Source organism: Melanerpes formicivorus, unplaced genomic scaffold (genome assembly GCF_026170545.1).
Source record: "Melanerpes formicivorus ecotype bairdi unplaced genomic scaffold, bMelFor1.0.p_v2 SCAF_1, whole genome shotgun sequence".
NCBI classification, from domain to species: Eukaryota; Metazoa; Chordata; class Aves; order Piciformes; family Picidae; genus Melanerpes; species Melanerpes formicivorus.
Genome location: NW_027142353.1, coordinates 5,335,276 through 5,350,631, shown reverse-complemented (window position 1 = coordinate 5,350,631; position 15,356 = coordinate 5,335,276). Strand labels below are relative to the sequence as shown.

Sequence of the window (15,356 nt, the reverse complement as noted above, 5' to 3'; positions counted from 1 at the left end):
TAATTTACTCTGAAATGTTATTACTCTGATGGCCTTAGGCCATGAGAACTGAAATAATGCATTCATAATACAGTATAAAGTAGATTATTTATTTATTTGCAGGATGGTTTTGTAGTGCGAATATTTGCAACAAGTACTGAGCCAGTGCTGCAACAAGAGCTGCAGCTTAAGCTTGCAAGAAAGTGCTTACATGCCTGTGGCATTTCATTGTTTGATCTGGAGAAAGACTTGCACATTATCAGTAAGTCCTTTGCTTTGAAGGTTAATAACAAGCCTAGTAATTCAAATAACAAAACCAAACCACTGCATTTCCCTTTGTTTGCCTTTATTATGTCCAGCAAGATAAAGCTCTATTATATTATGTGGTGAAGTATAAAGGGTTAGAAACTGCTTATGCTTTATGCATTCATGTACTCATTTTGAACCACCTTTTCTGTCTATAGCAATATATATGTAGTTTTCCAGTGTTCTGTGTAATAAAGACATAGTTGTTTGAAGCTTGGACTTAATAAGAGTGCTTGCATAACACAAACAATCTATCGATTAAGTCCTTTCTCTGGGTCAAAGTTAACAAGAGTTAAAAAGACTGCTGGATGGATTAATGGAAAAGAAATATGTTTAAAGATAAACATGTGGAAGCCATCTTGTCATCAGGATTCGAGATGCCAAATTATTGATACCTGGGGGGAAGTTCACTTGGCCTTTTCTTTGGGGGGTTTTGCTCTGGTGTCTGCTTTTTGCACTATCAGAGTAAATGCATGTTTGACTGTGTGGACCTTCTGCCTAACCAACTGCAGTTGCTATTACCCTAGTGCTTTTTTCCTCTTTGAACAACTCTGCCTGGTCTAGCCCAGTTAACCTTCTTGTGGCAGTGAAATTTTGTTTCACTTCTAACTTTCTTGGAACCTTTGTTATGGCTCTCTGAAAGAGTTAGGCGGAGTTAGGTCTATAAAATGGTCTGTGAAGCTGCCTGGTTACCCTGTCCAGTTAACACTATCTTACACACACAGGTACAGGGTTTGATGAGGAGTCAGCTGTCCTTGGTGCTGGAAGAGAGTTTGCACTGATGAAAACTGCTAATGGAAAGGTACTGAAAGTGCTCTGTAGCAAATACCCAATTACATAAATATAGTTCTACCTTTTTTTACTATTTTATTTTTTCGCCAGATGTCTGTTTCCTTTCTTAGTATGTTAGAATGAATTGATGTAACTGTATTTAAGTACACTTTAACAGCTTGCTTTAAAGGGAAGAAGGCAAATGGTTATTTAGAATAGAATAGAATAAACCAGGTTGGAAGAGACCTTCAAGATCATCGCGTCCAACCTATCATCCAACACCACCTAATCAACTAACCCATGCAACCAAGCACCCTGTCAAGTCTCCTCCTAAACACCTCCAGTGATGGCGACTCCACCACCTCCCCAGGCAGCCCATTTGAAAACAAACAAGTGCCATTGAACCCACTGAGAAATCCAGAACTTGAATTTACTGCAGTTTCTGTAGTCAGTCTTGCTTAGAGACAGTGTGGGGCTTCATTTTAGATTTGGGGAACAAAAATACCTTTTGTCTACAAATAGCATACTAGCACATTTGCAAAATTTTTCCCCTCAGAAGTTTCCACAGAGTGTGACTATATATAGTAATGTATTCAAATCCCATCCTCAGAGAATTATTGACTTCCCCCTATGTGAAGTTCATCTGATTTCTTTAAACCTGTTCTTAATGATTTGATAGGTTCTGCTTAGTGGAGGCTGTTTTTTCAGAGATCTGCATATTTGTGGAAACTTAGAAATAATTTAGCTTACTGTCACTATGACTTTTCACATTCTTTACCTTGTTTCTGTTTTGGTTTAGGAAACTAATGTTATTTTACTCATATAAGCATAGTTCTTTTGTTTTCCTGTGTTCAAAGTTGTGTTATTTGATTGGAGTGGAGGTTTTCCTTTAGTGCTATCCAAACTGAGTTTGATAAAAACACTTATAAACGTATAACTGGTTTCTTTTTTTCCTAACAGTGTGAAACAGAATTTGATCAAGCAAAACTCTTCAAACATTAGTGGAAGCACATTAATTTGGTTTTCAGACTTAACAACTGCCTCTTCAATATCAGCTGTGTTTTTAGGCATGAAATACATTTTAAAAGACAGCGGAAGCAGGATTTAGGTGTCCACATACGTACTATTTTATAGTACTGTTGAGTAGTGTGGTTCTAGAGGAAGTTTTTCAGCTCATGTCAGTAATTTTATGTTTATTCATGTGAAACACTTGATTTTGTGTGAATGTTTAGGTACTCACTGCCCACTATGCATTTACACAAGTTTTAAAAATTATTGATGCATATTAAATTCAGTAGTAATTTGGTATTTTAAGTTGTTGTTACACCATCTTGGTTTTGCACAGACCAGACATTTCCTTTAAGTGTTTTAAGCACTTAGTTTTCTCTGAATAGTTTCTTCTGAACGATTTGTTCTTGTTTATTCAACTCATCTAGCCAAACAACTCTGTATGAAAACCCTGTGGTGCAGTAGAAAGCACAGTTCAATACAAGGAGAATCTAATCACACTAGTTTTCCTCTTAAGTCACAATTCAAGAGTTTAGGATAGAGATACTTAAGGGATGTAAACAATGTCAGGAAAAGTTCTGTACAGCTTGAAATTACAGGATTTAAAAGCAATGCAACTTTTTCAATTATCCAAGTTTAAAGTGTTGTGGCATAACTGAAAATGATTCACTGTTTTCTCCTAGATTTATTATACTGGTAAATATCAAAGCCTTGGAATCAAACAAGGTGGTCCTTCAGCAGGAAAATGGGTCGAACTACCAATCACAAAATCCCCAAAGATCATTCAGTTCTCTGTTGGACATGATGGCTCACATGCCTTACTTGTTGCTGAGGATGGAAGCATATTCTTCACAGGCTCTGCTAGTAAAGGAGAGGATGGTGAATCGAGTATGTATTATGCTTGCTTTACCACTGGGTGATAAAAGCCTGTTCACTGTCTTTCAATTTGAAAACAGAGTTTTAATATTTTCCAAGAACATGTAGCATGCCATGGAGTAAGAATTTTATTCCAGCCACAGGTCCTGGCACCTATTCCACATAAAGATGTTAATACTTCTGTTTTTCCTATAAATGGGAGTCTGTTGTGACTGAAAAGTTTTCTAAACGTGGCTTTTTGTTTAAAAAATAGTGGACTTGTGTGTAACATTTTTTCTGTGAAATTATTGTGCATATATTTTCATGCACAATCTCCTTAGATGGCAAGGAGGACATTTTTAACTCCCTGCTGTTTCATAAAGTTCATAGTTCAATCTTTATGTAAAGAAAAGCATCGAAGAATCATTCCTGATATATATATCTTTTCATGACTTTTCTAATGAAATTTTGGAGAAAAACTAGTTCAATCTTAATAAAACCCTAATTACAAAAGAAGTTATATTGTGCTTTTGAAGTGTTTGTTGGGTTTTTTTGGTAGAATGATTTGCAATGTTTTGGTTTTTTTTTAAAGCTAAAAGCCGACGCCAGTCAAAACCATATAAACCTAAAAAAATCATTAAAATGGAAGGAAAGATTGTCATATCAACAGCATGCAACAATGGAAGCAGTTCTGTAATTTCAAAAGATGGAGAGCTCTACATGTTTGGAAAAGATGCCATTTACTCTGATAGTACAAGTAAGTTAATATTTGTCTTTTAAGTGATTTCTCAACTAGAGTAATTGGATTTAGTCTGGAAGTTTTTAGCCTGTGGGAGATGATTTTGTGTCATCCCTGATTTTCTGCTGATTCAGTCAAATATGGCAAAAGGACAAAAAGAAAAGACCTTTAGTTCTGTTAAAAAAAATATATATGTAGCAGCCCTGGTGACAAGTACCCAAATCAGTACTTCCTCTAAGGAGAAGAAAATTAAAGACAATTAATTGTATTAATCTGGCACTGAAAGGCCACACAGGGATAAGTCACAGAAACGAGATGAGTTTTATTATGAGCAAAAGCTGCAGGAAACCAGGCCTTATGTATTTCTGTGCTCTAAAGCCTACTTTAAAGCCTACTTTAAATTTGCAGGTGGTCCAGTACCATCTCAATTTAAACAAAGTGATAAAGAAACTCCTGTGGTGTTACAACTCCTTTGGAACTTTTTTCAGGAGTGATTTGCAGCAGGGTTTTGTTTGGTTTTGGCATTCTTTTCTTTGCAGGATGAATGGCCTAGCCCTAATTCTCTCTTCACTTCTTATTCTAGAGCTTGGGGGTGTTATATCTGCTGGTTTTCCCCCTTGCCATCAATTTAAAAATTGTTAGTATCTGCTAGCAATTAAGTTATATCACTAGATTCCTTCCACTCAACTGTTTTATGTCTTGCAGGTTTGGTAACAGATTTGAAAGGCCATTTTGTGACTCAAGTAGCTATGGGAAAAGCTCACACCTGTGTGTTAATGAAGAATGGAGAAGTTTGGACATTTGGTGTAAATAATAAAGGACAGTGTGGACGAGACACAGGCTCAATGAGCCAGGGAGGAAAAGGTGAGGGACCTAGATTTAATATCACAGGTGAAAACATAGCTAAGCATTTTGTTGTAAAATATAGTTCTAATACTAAACCCAAAGTACATGCAGTGTGCTTAAAAAACCTCAGGTACAGATGCTTTCAGCTTCAGCTGTCAGGTATTTGGTGTTCTGAACATGCTAATAAATTTATTAATGCTAAAAATCTCAATTGCTTTTCTTCTGTCATTGAAAAACGTTTTCTTTAGATGGAGGAATAAGTTTAAACGTTGTCTTACTATGTGCTGTTGTCCTAGTAAGACAATTTTCTACCTTTTCCTGTCTGTGTTCAGTCTCAAGGCTCTTGTGTGCCTAAAGAGGACATGAGTACAGGTCTACATCTTTCTCCATACCCCTGTTTACTTCTACTACTCCTAAATACTGGTATGAAAAATCATATCTGTTCACCTTTGCCAGATTGGAATATTTCATACATGACAAGTAAATGATCTATTATCAAAGAGAAATGTTTCAGTTCCCTTTGAGCTGGGAAACCTAGCTATATACTCCAGCCCATGCTCAGCTTTCAAAAGTGTCTGTGCTGGCTGAGCAGGCAGGTGAGGCATCCCTAATTATTGCTCTTAAAATCTGATCTCTGAGTGTTCTTCAGGGCTTCCTCAAGAGCTACTGTTGGCCCCAGAAAAACAGCTATTTCTTGTTTCAATGTCTTAATCAGGTTTTGGAGTTGAAAATATGGCAACAGCTATGGATGAAGACCTAGAAGAGGAACTGGATGAAAAAGATGAGAAGTCCATGATGTGTCCTCCGGGCATGCATAAATGGAAGCTGGAGCAGTGTATGGTGTGCACTGTATGTGGAGATTGCACAGGGTATGGAGCTAGCTGTGTTAGTAGTGGGCGTCCTGACAGAGTACCTGGAGGGTAAGCAAACGTATGGAGATATGCTTGCTGTGGTGTGTTCAGTGGCTAAAGCACTTGTTGAATGTAAACTCAGTTGATGTGTTCTGACATTTAAATCTAAGATAGCATATTTAAAAGGAGTCTGTCCTTTAAAAGTCATGAGGGGGTCATCATTTTTGGAGCTAGCATGCATCGGTTGGAGATGATTTAGCTCTAAATGAATTTTTGTACATTTCTTTAGTGTATAGTTCTTCACTAGAAGCTGTTGAATATGAACACTAATCTGCCTCTTAACTGCTGCTGGCTTTGGGGTGTATGATTTTTTTGGTCAAATATCTTCTGTTTTTCTTACCTTGATGTTCCACTTGCTTTTGTCTTTTACTTCAGTGCTGAACTGCATTGAAGTGCCACTGCTTTACATATTACCATTACTATTTCTCCAGCATTGCATGCGCTTTACTTCCTTATTCATATTTTCATGTGATGTATATTTAATTTAATAAGGAAAAATTCCTGCTGAAAAATCAGTTCAAAGCTGTATGCTGGTTTTATGCTCCCTGGCACAACACAACAGCAGCTGGGATTTAAATTAGGTATGCTTTTCTGTTTATCTCAGGAAAAATACATGTCCACAGATGGAACAAACTAATAATGTGTGTTTTAATAACCAAGGCATCAGTAATGCATGAAAATGAAAGATAGTGATAAAGCAACTCTGTTTGCTGCAGAATCTGTGGCTGTGGCTCAGGTGAGTCGGGCTGTGCTGTATGTGGCTGCTGCAAGGCGTGTGCTAGAGAACTGGATGGCCAGGAAGCAAGGCAAAGAGGAATTCTTGATGCTGTAAAAGAGATGATACCTTTAGATCTCTTGCTAGGTAAGTGACAAAAGTAGTATGATGGCTTTTTCTTTTCTTTCATACCGCACTTTTTCCTCAGTACATCTGTTTACACTCTTTAAAAAGACCTCAGTCACACTACTGACTTGGGAAACATGAATTGAAATAACAGGTTAGATTAGAAATAGGTTCTTTTCAATTAGTCTTTCAGGTAGTATTTTGATTTATCTGTACGATAAAACTTTGTATCTTAAATAACGCAGTTCACTCCAAATTACTGAACTTCCAGGCACATGGGTTAGTTTTAGTATAATACAGTTTAGATGGATAAAATGTTGCTCGTCAGGCAGATTTCTTTATTGGTGATTTTGCAAATTGGGATCACTGTGGTAAGTGAAATATTTTAAGCTTGCCCCTACTGTAGATGTGTGTGCCGTTTTGACTTGTGCTGTTACAATACTAATGATGATGCTACAAAGCTGTACTTGTTGGGTTTTTGATAGTCATATAAAGACTGGGGAATATTGTTTCTTCATAACCTGCAAGAACATGTAAATTACTTTTTTAAAATATGCAGAGCACTTCCCATACCACCTCACCTAACCTCCCACCCCCCCTGAAAAATAACTACCTGGGAGGGGGTAGGAAATACCAACTATTATGATTACTGAAAAATACAAATTGGGATTTTGCCTCGTAAGATCTGTTATCACAGTATTTATAATACTGTGTTCTCTCTATTTGCAGTCAGCAGTTACAGGTTTTTGGAGATCAGATTTTTTCTTCCTTAGTGTTTTTTATACTTAGATTACATAAAGCATAGCTGTATGGATATAGTATCTAGTACGGAAACCAACCATGAAATAATCAGGTGCATGACTTAAAGTATTTATATATCTCACCAATTTATCCCGGGGGAACAAGGAATAGTAAAAATAGAGAATTCTGTTATACTTTGAGTGGGTTGGGTTTTTTTTTATGAAGCAAAAGTTAAATGGAGACTAGGTGTGGTTCTTGTGAGAAGTTTGCACTAACAATCTCCAGTAACTTCACTTATGGAGTCCTGATGCTTCTGTGAAGGTATTTCTTGGTATAATTTGCTTGGGCATCACAGAAGTGGGGTTTATATTGACAGTGATTGTGACAGTTGCAGCTGTGCTTCATAGGTGTGTTTTCATGCATGACCAAGGAGGAGTAAGTTTTTGTGCTAAGTCCTCTGCTATCAGGATCGAAAACAGTTCTTGATCCTAGTTTGAAGGGGGAGCATTGACCGCATTAGTTTGGAGCAAACTGAGAATGCTTCCAGGTGGAGTTTGCTGAAAAAAAAGACATTGGAAAAAGTTCATGCTTTTAGTCTCTTTTTTGATTGTGTTTGTGCATGCCATGTTTTCTGTTCAAAAAAGTGTGTAGCAATTTGTTTCAAATTCCTGTTATATTACCTGCTTAAAAAAGAAAGTCAGGTTTACATATAGACACATGCATTAAAGTAATTGCATATGTCTTAGTAAGCACAGAGCATACAGTGGTAAGGCAATCTTAAACCATTCTTAACATATCTAATAATGTTAATCTAAAAGTTTAATCTAGATTAATATCTTAACCTAATTTAATGTTTTTAAAATATAAGCAATTTTTATGCTTATTTTAACAGTAATTTTTGCTGAAACTCTTTTTGGTAAAATTGAGATGACCACGACAGCAGATAACTAAATATACATTATAGAAGCTAAGTACTAAATACTATTCAATGATGTTGAAATTGTGACAGTGATCAAACCAAAGGAATTCAGAGATAAGATTTGAAATTTCTCTCCAAATTTACTCAACTCATTTCTTTAGTTCTAAATACTGTTAGAGCAGAGAGTAACTAGGCTTCAGTTTTCATTACTTCTAGGGTTTATTGCCATTGTAATAGTTTTGTATGTTTTACTTTCTTACTCTTTGTAGCTGTCCCTGTTCCTGGGGTTAATATTGAAGAACACCTTCAGTTACGACAAGAAGAAAAGCGGCAACGTGTAAATAGGAGACATAGATTGGAAGAAGGAAGAGGTATGTGACTTTTGTTTTGATGAGAGGCTTGAATAGTTTAAGCAAATGTATTACTCTGTCTTCTAAGAGAATAGAATGGGTTTGCTCCAGTGAGCCCAACATGTTAACCAAACAAAAATCAGAACCTAAATGTCTTATATTACTTACCATGCTTTTGGAATTTCAGGAAAAATCTGTGTTTCACAAGACAAAGTCAGAATTTTAATGGTGAAGAGTAGTGCTTTATACTACTTTCACATAGTAATATTTTGTGCTATTTTCTAGTGCAATAATAGTTTTGAAAAAACTATTTATCATTTTAAGAGTTGAAATATATATGAAGAGTTGAAATGACTGCAGGCCTGTCTAGTGCTAGTTAGCATTATGGTGATGAATTTTTATTGTGCAATAATAAGCGGGAATTCTTGTTGTATAAAATTAACTCTCTTATATTGGAATAGCATGAAAAAATGGACAATAACTAAATTTAAAACATTACATTGCTTCAAAATGTTCTTGCCTTGTATATTTTCTACTTTGGAATTGCTGTAACAGGTTTTCAGCACTTTATTTGCTTTAACATACCTCAGTGCCCTGATCCAGTGGTTAGGGACATTTAGACTGATAACAGTTGGTAATATTTTAGTGAAGAATGATAATGAGGCTGGTAAGATTGTTTGTTGAGAAGATGAACAACTTCCTTGGAGTGTTGTGGTCTTCAAGTTCCTTCTGTGTCAATAAATACCATTCTGATTCTCCTTACAGGAATTACATACTGGCTTTTACTCGGATACAAAAGGTGCATTGTTATAAAACTTAGTTCCTAGACTCCATGCCGGTAAACCTTGTGGGGGAAAAAAAACTGTGGCTTTATTTCACTTGCGTGTAAGAAATGACTGGTCTTATCACAAATACAGGGAAGAGAAACATTATAGTTCCCTGTGCATATGGAAAGGACAGAACATCTATTTTGACTTGAGTCTTTGTGGTTAATTTTAGATGTGATTTGGAGCGGGGAAACCTTCTGTTTCTTCTTTAGTCTAGGGCATGTCTGAGCTTCAGTATGTTTTGCCGGCAAAGAGCAGCAGAGAAACATTTCAGTTACTGCTGTCCAGCTGTTGCACACATCCATACTATATTCTCTGTCAAGAGAACATTTATATTCCATACTTATGTGCTGCTGGAGGTAGTGGATATGTCTAGCTGGAAGGGTTAAAAATAAGTCTCCTGTTTCAGTTCAGAGCAACTTACATGATAAAAGAGAACAATACTTGAAGATCTGTGTTTGGTATGAAAATTTGATTTGAAAATCAGTCTTGATTTACAGTCAGATGAAAAAGTTGGAGTTCCACTGTCTCTCCGTCCAAACACTGCCTTTCTCTGTGAGTGGGTGAGAATCATAGCACCATTCTTGAACTCTTAAAATACCCATATTTTCGTGAAAGAGACCAAGAGCATTTAAATAGATTCAGGTTTTGAAAACTGAAAAAAAAACCCATGTGAGGTTAATGTTAGAATAAGGCAGGCTGCTTAGTTATTCCAGAACGTTCTCATATTGTGCATACGTAACTGAACAGATCCTTGCTGATGAAGTAACTATTAATGGATCCAAAGAAAGGTTTTAACCTTTTTCTTCTCTGAAAATTCTGCTTAGCCAGTTAAAGGCCAGATTAGTTCTGTTAGGATCTTTCCTTCAGGTGCAGTGTTTTATTTGTCAGGATTATGATTTCTAGATCATAGTATGCTAACGCGTTCTTTTATACAGGATCAAGGAGTACCAACACGTGTAGGTTTTGGTAGTAAAGAACAGGATCCATCAGTGAAGGTTTCCAATCGCTCTTCAGCTACAGTTGTTGATGTTTTTAAAAACAAATGTGTTCAGGATATCTTGAACATTTTATAAACAAGAAGAATATGAAAGCCTTTTAAGTAGGCTTTTAAGTAAATACAGGACTATTTCATTCCTAAAGCAAGCAAACAAGCAAAACAAAAGATCGAAGAAAATCTCTCATTCGCCTACTGAATGTTGAAATGGGAGTTACAGTTCCAGCACAAGGCCTGAAAGAATACTGGTTTACATACTACAGGTTTTAGTGTTGTAGTTGTTTGTGCTTCTTCATCAAAGCTCAAAATTTAGTCCTGTTATAGGGACCTCTATTTTAAAAATATATTCCAGTGATCCTCTTGAGTTAAGGGAGAAAGTGATGGTTGTGTCGACAGGTGCAACAACTGTTTAACTCCTTCATGAGTGTAGTTGTGGCTTCTTTTATGAAATAAGATGAGTATACATTTTTCTGCAAATACAAAGTATGAATTTCAACATTGTGGGGAGAAGTCATTAATAGCTACAATAGCTACGTTAATGTGATGTCAACGATGAGTAGCTGTATATACTCTGTTTTCATTTTCAGATTAGTTATTTGTGTGGCTTAACTCAAGAAAGACATTTTGATTTAGTGATAAATTAGATCCTTAAAATCAGCAGTGGAAAAATGTCTTTCAATTTGGGATAATAAATCTATTATTTAAACTTTATTCAGGCTGGATGTGAGGAGGAAGTTCTTCACCATGAGAGTGGTGAAGCCCTGGAATGGGTTGTCCAGGGAGGTGGTTGGGGTGCCGTTCCTGGAGGTGTTTAGGACCAGGCTGGATGAAGCTCTGGCCACCCTGGTCTAGTGTGGGGCGTCGTTGCCCATGGCAGGGGGGTTGGAACTAGATGATCCTTGTGGTCCCTTCCAACCCTGACTGATACTATGATACTTAAAAGTTTCTTAATATTGTTTATACTACTTTGCTTTTTTCAGCAAATTACATACATTGTCTTTATGTGCCCAGTGTTGCTGGGTTTTTTTGTGGCAGGGGTAGAGCTACTTCACTCAGTTGCTTCTTTCTGCCAGCTTAATGGCTCTGACAAGAGCAGTTAAGAGAGCCCAAAATCAATTCTGCATATTTGAGTCTCGTGTATAACCTTTTGAGAAATAGCCAGCTTCATTCATCATAGTTTAAGGGTTAGTAGGAGTGTTAGGAGGTGTTTTGAGACTATATTATCTGAGGCTGCCTATATTTGGGTAATTTTTGGTACTTCTAAAGTGTAGCTGATTCAGTTATTTCAGTAATTAGTTCTACTGTGGAAGGCTGAGTATCATTGCCCAAGCCACTGCGAGCTTAGAATCAGTTTGTCAGTAACACTATTCTCTGTTCATTGCTGAACTCTCTGTTCTGATACAGTATTTTTCATTAAATATTAGTGCAACTTCTTTTCATAGTTTTAGTTATTTGTTTTTTTGCTTTCAGGCCCCAGATATTATATTTAGTTCAAAGTGCTTCAAACAAATGAAAAACAACCAAAGCCCTCTCTTTCTTCTTGAAAAAAAATACCAAATCCATGCATGACTTTCTGCTTAAAAATGCTTTCCAAGAGAAAGCTTGTAGGTTTCTGGCTGTACTGGTGAGCACATATGGTTCTTTAAATTGTTTTACTTAAGTTTGTGATTACTGTCTGAAAGAGGTGGTTATTGTTAAAGCTGATTTTCAAAGTAGAAATAATTTATACTTCTATTAGTTTTAGAACACAGATTTGTAATAGTCTCAATGAGAATAGTTCTGGTTTATACTTACTGTTTCCATTTACTTTGTGTTTCTATGCAGTAATGCATCTTTCTCATTGGTTTAACAATACACAGTCAAGTATTTGGAAGGGAGAAAGTGTCAAGGTTATCATCTGTCTTAGTTTCATTCCTTATCACCCTCAAATTGTCATGTGTGCTTGTATTGACTAGCCTGCATTCCTTTCCCCTATAAAAAGCTGTAATAATTTTTCTTTCACATCTGATTTGCACAGTTAAGTGTCAACAGAAAAGAGTTTTAACAACCCTGAGAGAGAGGGTTGTGTGCTTTCACCATGCTGGACCTGAGGCATTTTATGCTTCTTAAAACATTCTCTTTTCCAAAAATCTCCTGGCCTTAAAAAACCTCCAGGGATGGGGCCTTGCTGGATGTGGCTCTGAGCAACCTGATCTAGTATGAGGGGTCCCTGCCTATGGCGGGGGGTTTGGAACTGAATGATCCTTGGAGTCCCTTCCAACCCTAGCAATTCTCTGATTCTATGAAGTACATTAGGGTGAATAAAAACTTCCTTCTGCCCTCCTGAAATTCTCTTTTTTTTTTTTTGCCATCTTGGCTCTTGGCACTAAAATGCCAAATGCTGCCTTCAGGGCTGTGTCTTGTTCCTTGTCTGTTTATTATGCGAACATTTGCTGACACTTCAGAATTAATTCCTGAAGTTAGGTAGAGATCACTTCTTTTTGATTACCTGCAAATGTCTGAGGTCCACACACTTCATGCTGCAGTCTGTATTCTTGCATCTCATTTTGCAATGTTTCTAGTCTGAATTTCACTTCTGTCATATTATCCTATTCCTTGTCTATTTCTTGGACTTCTCATCTCATTAAGAACTTCTCAGTAAGCAAGTTATCACCTTCCCTTCCCTCTGTGTATTCTGCACTTCATCCAGCTTTCTGCTGTATCTTTTGTCTTCAGACATTACAAAGTTTCATAATCTGCTTCTCATAAGTCTCTCCCTTTTCTTGTATTTTCCTGGTCTGCCTCAGTAATAGTCCTCAGTATCTCATCTCCAGCTTGAAAAGAAGGAGAGCGTGGGATAATTTTTTTTCATAGAATGATAGAATGGCTTAGGTTGGAAGGAACCTTGGAGATCATCTACTCCAACCTCACCACCATGGATGGGGGACTTGTGTAGTTCTAAATTCTGGTAAGTAGGGTACTAAATGCAGAGAGTAGCCTGACAAAGTAATCCTTTCCAGAAATGTATCTATTAAATGGAAGCTCTGAGAGAAGAATGTAAAAAGTGGGAGCAATAGCAAGACATTTAAAGGATGAATCTGACAAAGGTAGAGAAAAGCAAATGATGGTTCTTAAGCATTAGAAGGGGTTGTTAATTAACAATGGATCCTATTATGGGGTAGAGTCCAAATAAATACAGTAGAAATAACCCCAAATCTATGCTGTATGTCAAAACATACATGATTAATGGTGTATTGGACCATTATATTAGTTAATGTGTATGACTCTCAAAGCTGGGGGAAAGGTGGCAGAAGACTTAGTTTTTTTTTTTTTAACATTTTAAAATTTTTGTTGTCTAAAGACAAGTTTCTTCCTCTGAAGTTTCTAAAGCTAACTTACATTTAAATTACCTTTTATAGTGAAGAAACCGACAGACCAAAGTTGTCAGCAGGAAATATGAGATAATGGGCATTTATGAAATGATGGCAGACATGAATTCTCTAATATATTTTAGCTATGGAAATAGAGTATCAGTGATTTTGAAGGAGGAGGAGGAATATTTGTTTTCGAAATTTCACATAAGCTACATATTCATAACATGATACAAAGCCTGGGATTGGGTATTTTGGGTGTTTTGTTTCTGTTGATATTTACCCCCCACCTATGTGGACTGGGTCTGGGAACACGTGGAATGGCAAGAATGATATTTGGCAGAATTAGCTTCTCCTGATTCATGAGTTCCATTGAATGTGAGGTTTCTGGAAGAAGTGGCTTGCTTAACTGTTAAAATAGAGGGAAAATACTGATTTGAGGAGGAAATTGTTTGTCCGTGATCTGCTTATAATCAGCCTCAATTAAACTTAATACAGCACTGATTATAAAACAACTACAGATCATAGAAAAAAACCATACAATTTGAATAATTTTCAAGAAACAGGTTAGCTATTTTCTTTATGAGCTGTAATTCCACCTTTTAAATACAGTAATTTTGAACAGTTGTATGGTTTTTTATTTAGCATTGACATTGATGTTCCAAATTAGTATTTTGAATTTAATATTGTAAGATGTATGGCATGCTAATCAATCTGTTTAGCTATTAAAGACAGTAATGATATTTGCTGTCAAACTCCAATGTGAGAGTGTAATTCTGTTATATTTCCATTGCTTAGAGTACAGTTGCATACTTAGAGATTCAGCAAAAACTGTTGCTGTGGTGTATTTAGAGGTTTAACGCAAAATACGTTGGCCTTACTACCAAGAAAGGACAACTTTGTTTTGTTTAGGACTTCTTGAATTTAGGGAAATGAGAGTATTAAATTTTTTTTCATTGCTTTTAATTTACATTTTGTTTAACACACTGTTTCCATTTTGTGAGCTTTCCTATGCATGTGCCAAATGTTTCTCCTCAGGCCCCCTTGTATTTCCTGGTCCTATTTTTATGAACCATCGAGAACAGGCTCTAGCCAGAATCAGACCCCATCCAGCCCAGCTAAAGCATAAACGGGACAAGCACAAAGGTATTTGGTCTTCCTTATTGGCTAAGGTGGAAATAAGCCCATCCTCCTGGTTACTTCTTCTGTGCACTCAATCTGTCCTTTCAAAGAACTGCACAAAATGGGTTCTGCCTTTCTTCTTGTTAGCATCACTTTACCTGAGGAGAAAGAAAGCGCATTTAAATGTTGACCTTTTCTATAATTGTTAACTTGCATAATTTTTTGTTTTCTTACTTTTTTTTTTTCCCTTTGGTGTGACATATACACTGTCTTTGTGTCTTTTCCCATTTCTGATGCTGTGTTGTTCCTAAAGTTCTTTCACTTCACCATAGGCAACTTAGCACCTTCCTGTAACTCAATCTGCTGCATTGTGTTTGCACCGATTGTTTGTGTTGGTATGTCTGTGGTGATTGCCTTAGCATATCAGATCCAGATTTGTTGCAATTTTTTGTAGCTACGTTATCTTTTAACAAGCCTTTTTTAGAAATTACACATTTTAAATAGTATTAACAACACATTTTTTATCTTTGGGGAGAATACAAATGAAATTAGAGGTTTTATCCTGTAGTATTCTTGAGTTAAGCATTCTTTTGCATATTTGGAAAACCAATTCTTAATGTATAATTTGTTGAGATAAAAATTGCTACTTACTAGAAAATAATATATTACTTAGAAGTCCAGCTGAATTTATTAAAGTTGACCTGTATCAAATCTGGTCATAATTTGTATGTGTCTGAATATAGATGTCTGTACATCTGTATTATATATGAAGGATAAATATGTAGAATGTGGAT

General features: G+C 36.3%; 1 protein-coding gene across 14 annotated transcripts in view; it reads left to right on the top strand.

Annotated features, from left to right (window-relative positions):
- MYCBP2 (MYC binding protein 2) overlaps positions 1 to 15,356 on the top strand; it is a 197,443-nt gene that overhangs the window by 49,759 nt on the left and 132,328 nt on the right. For 13 of the 14 annotated variants that reach the window (XM_068156571.1, XM_068156486.1, XM_068156145.1 and 10 more), the window contains 9 exons: positions 103 to 241; positions 1,011 to 1,087; positions 2,748 to 2,952; positions 3,512 to 3,676; positions 4,364 to 4,522; positions 5,220 to 5,424; positions 6,132 to 6,277; positions 8,186 to 8,287; positions 14,479 to 14,586. In XM_068156571.1, the coding sequence (XP_068012672.1) occupies positions 103 to 241; positions 1,011 to 1,087; positions 2,748 to 2,952; positions 3,512 to 3,676; positions 4,364 to 4,522; positions 5,220 to 5,424; positions 6,132 to 6,277; positions 8,186 to 8,287; positions 14,479 to 14,586 (1,306 nt within the window). The remainder of the gene's footprint in view (positions 1 to 102; positions 242 to 1,010; positions 1,088 to 2,747; positions 2,953 to 3,511; positions 3,677 to 4,363; positions 4,523 to 5,219; positions 5,425 to 6,131; positions 6,278 to 8,185; positions 8,288 to 14,478; positions 14,587 to 15,356) is intronic. The other variant, XM_068155980.1, reaches the window with a different exon arrangement.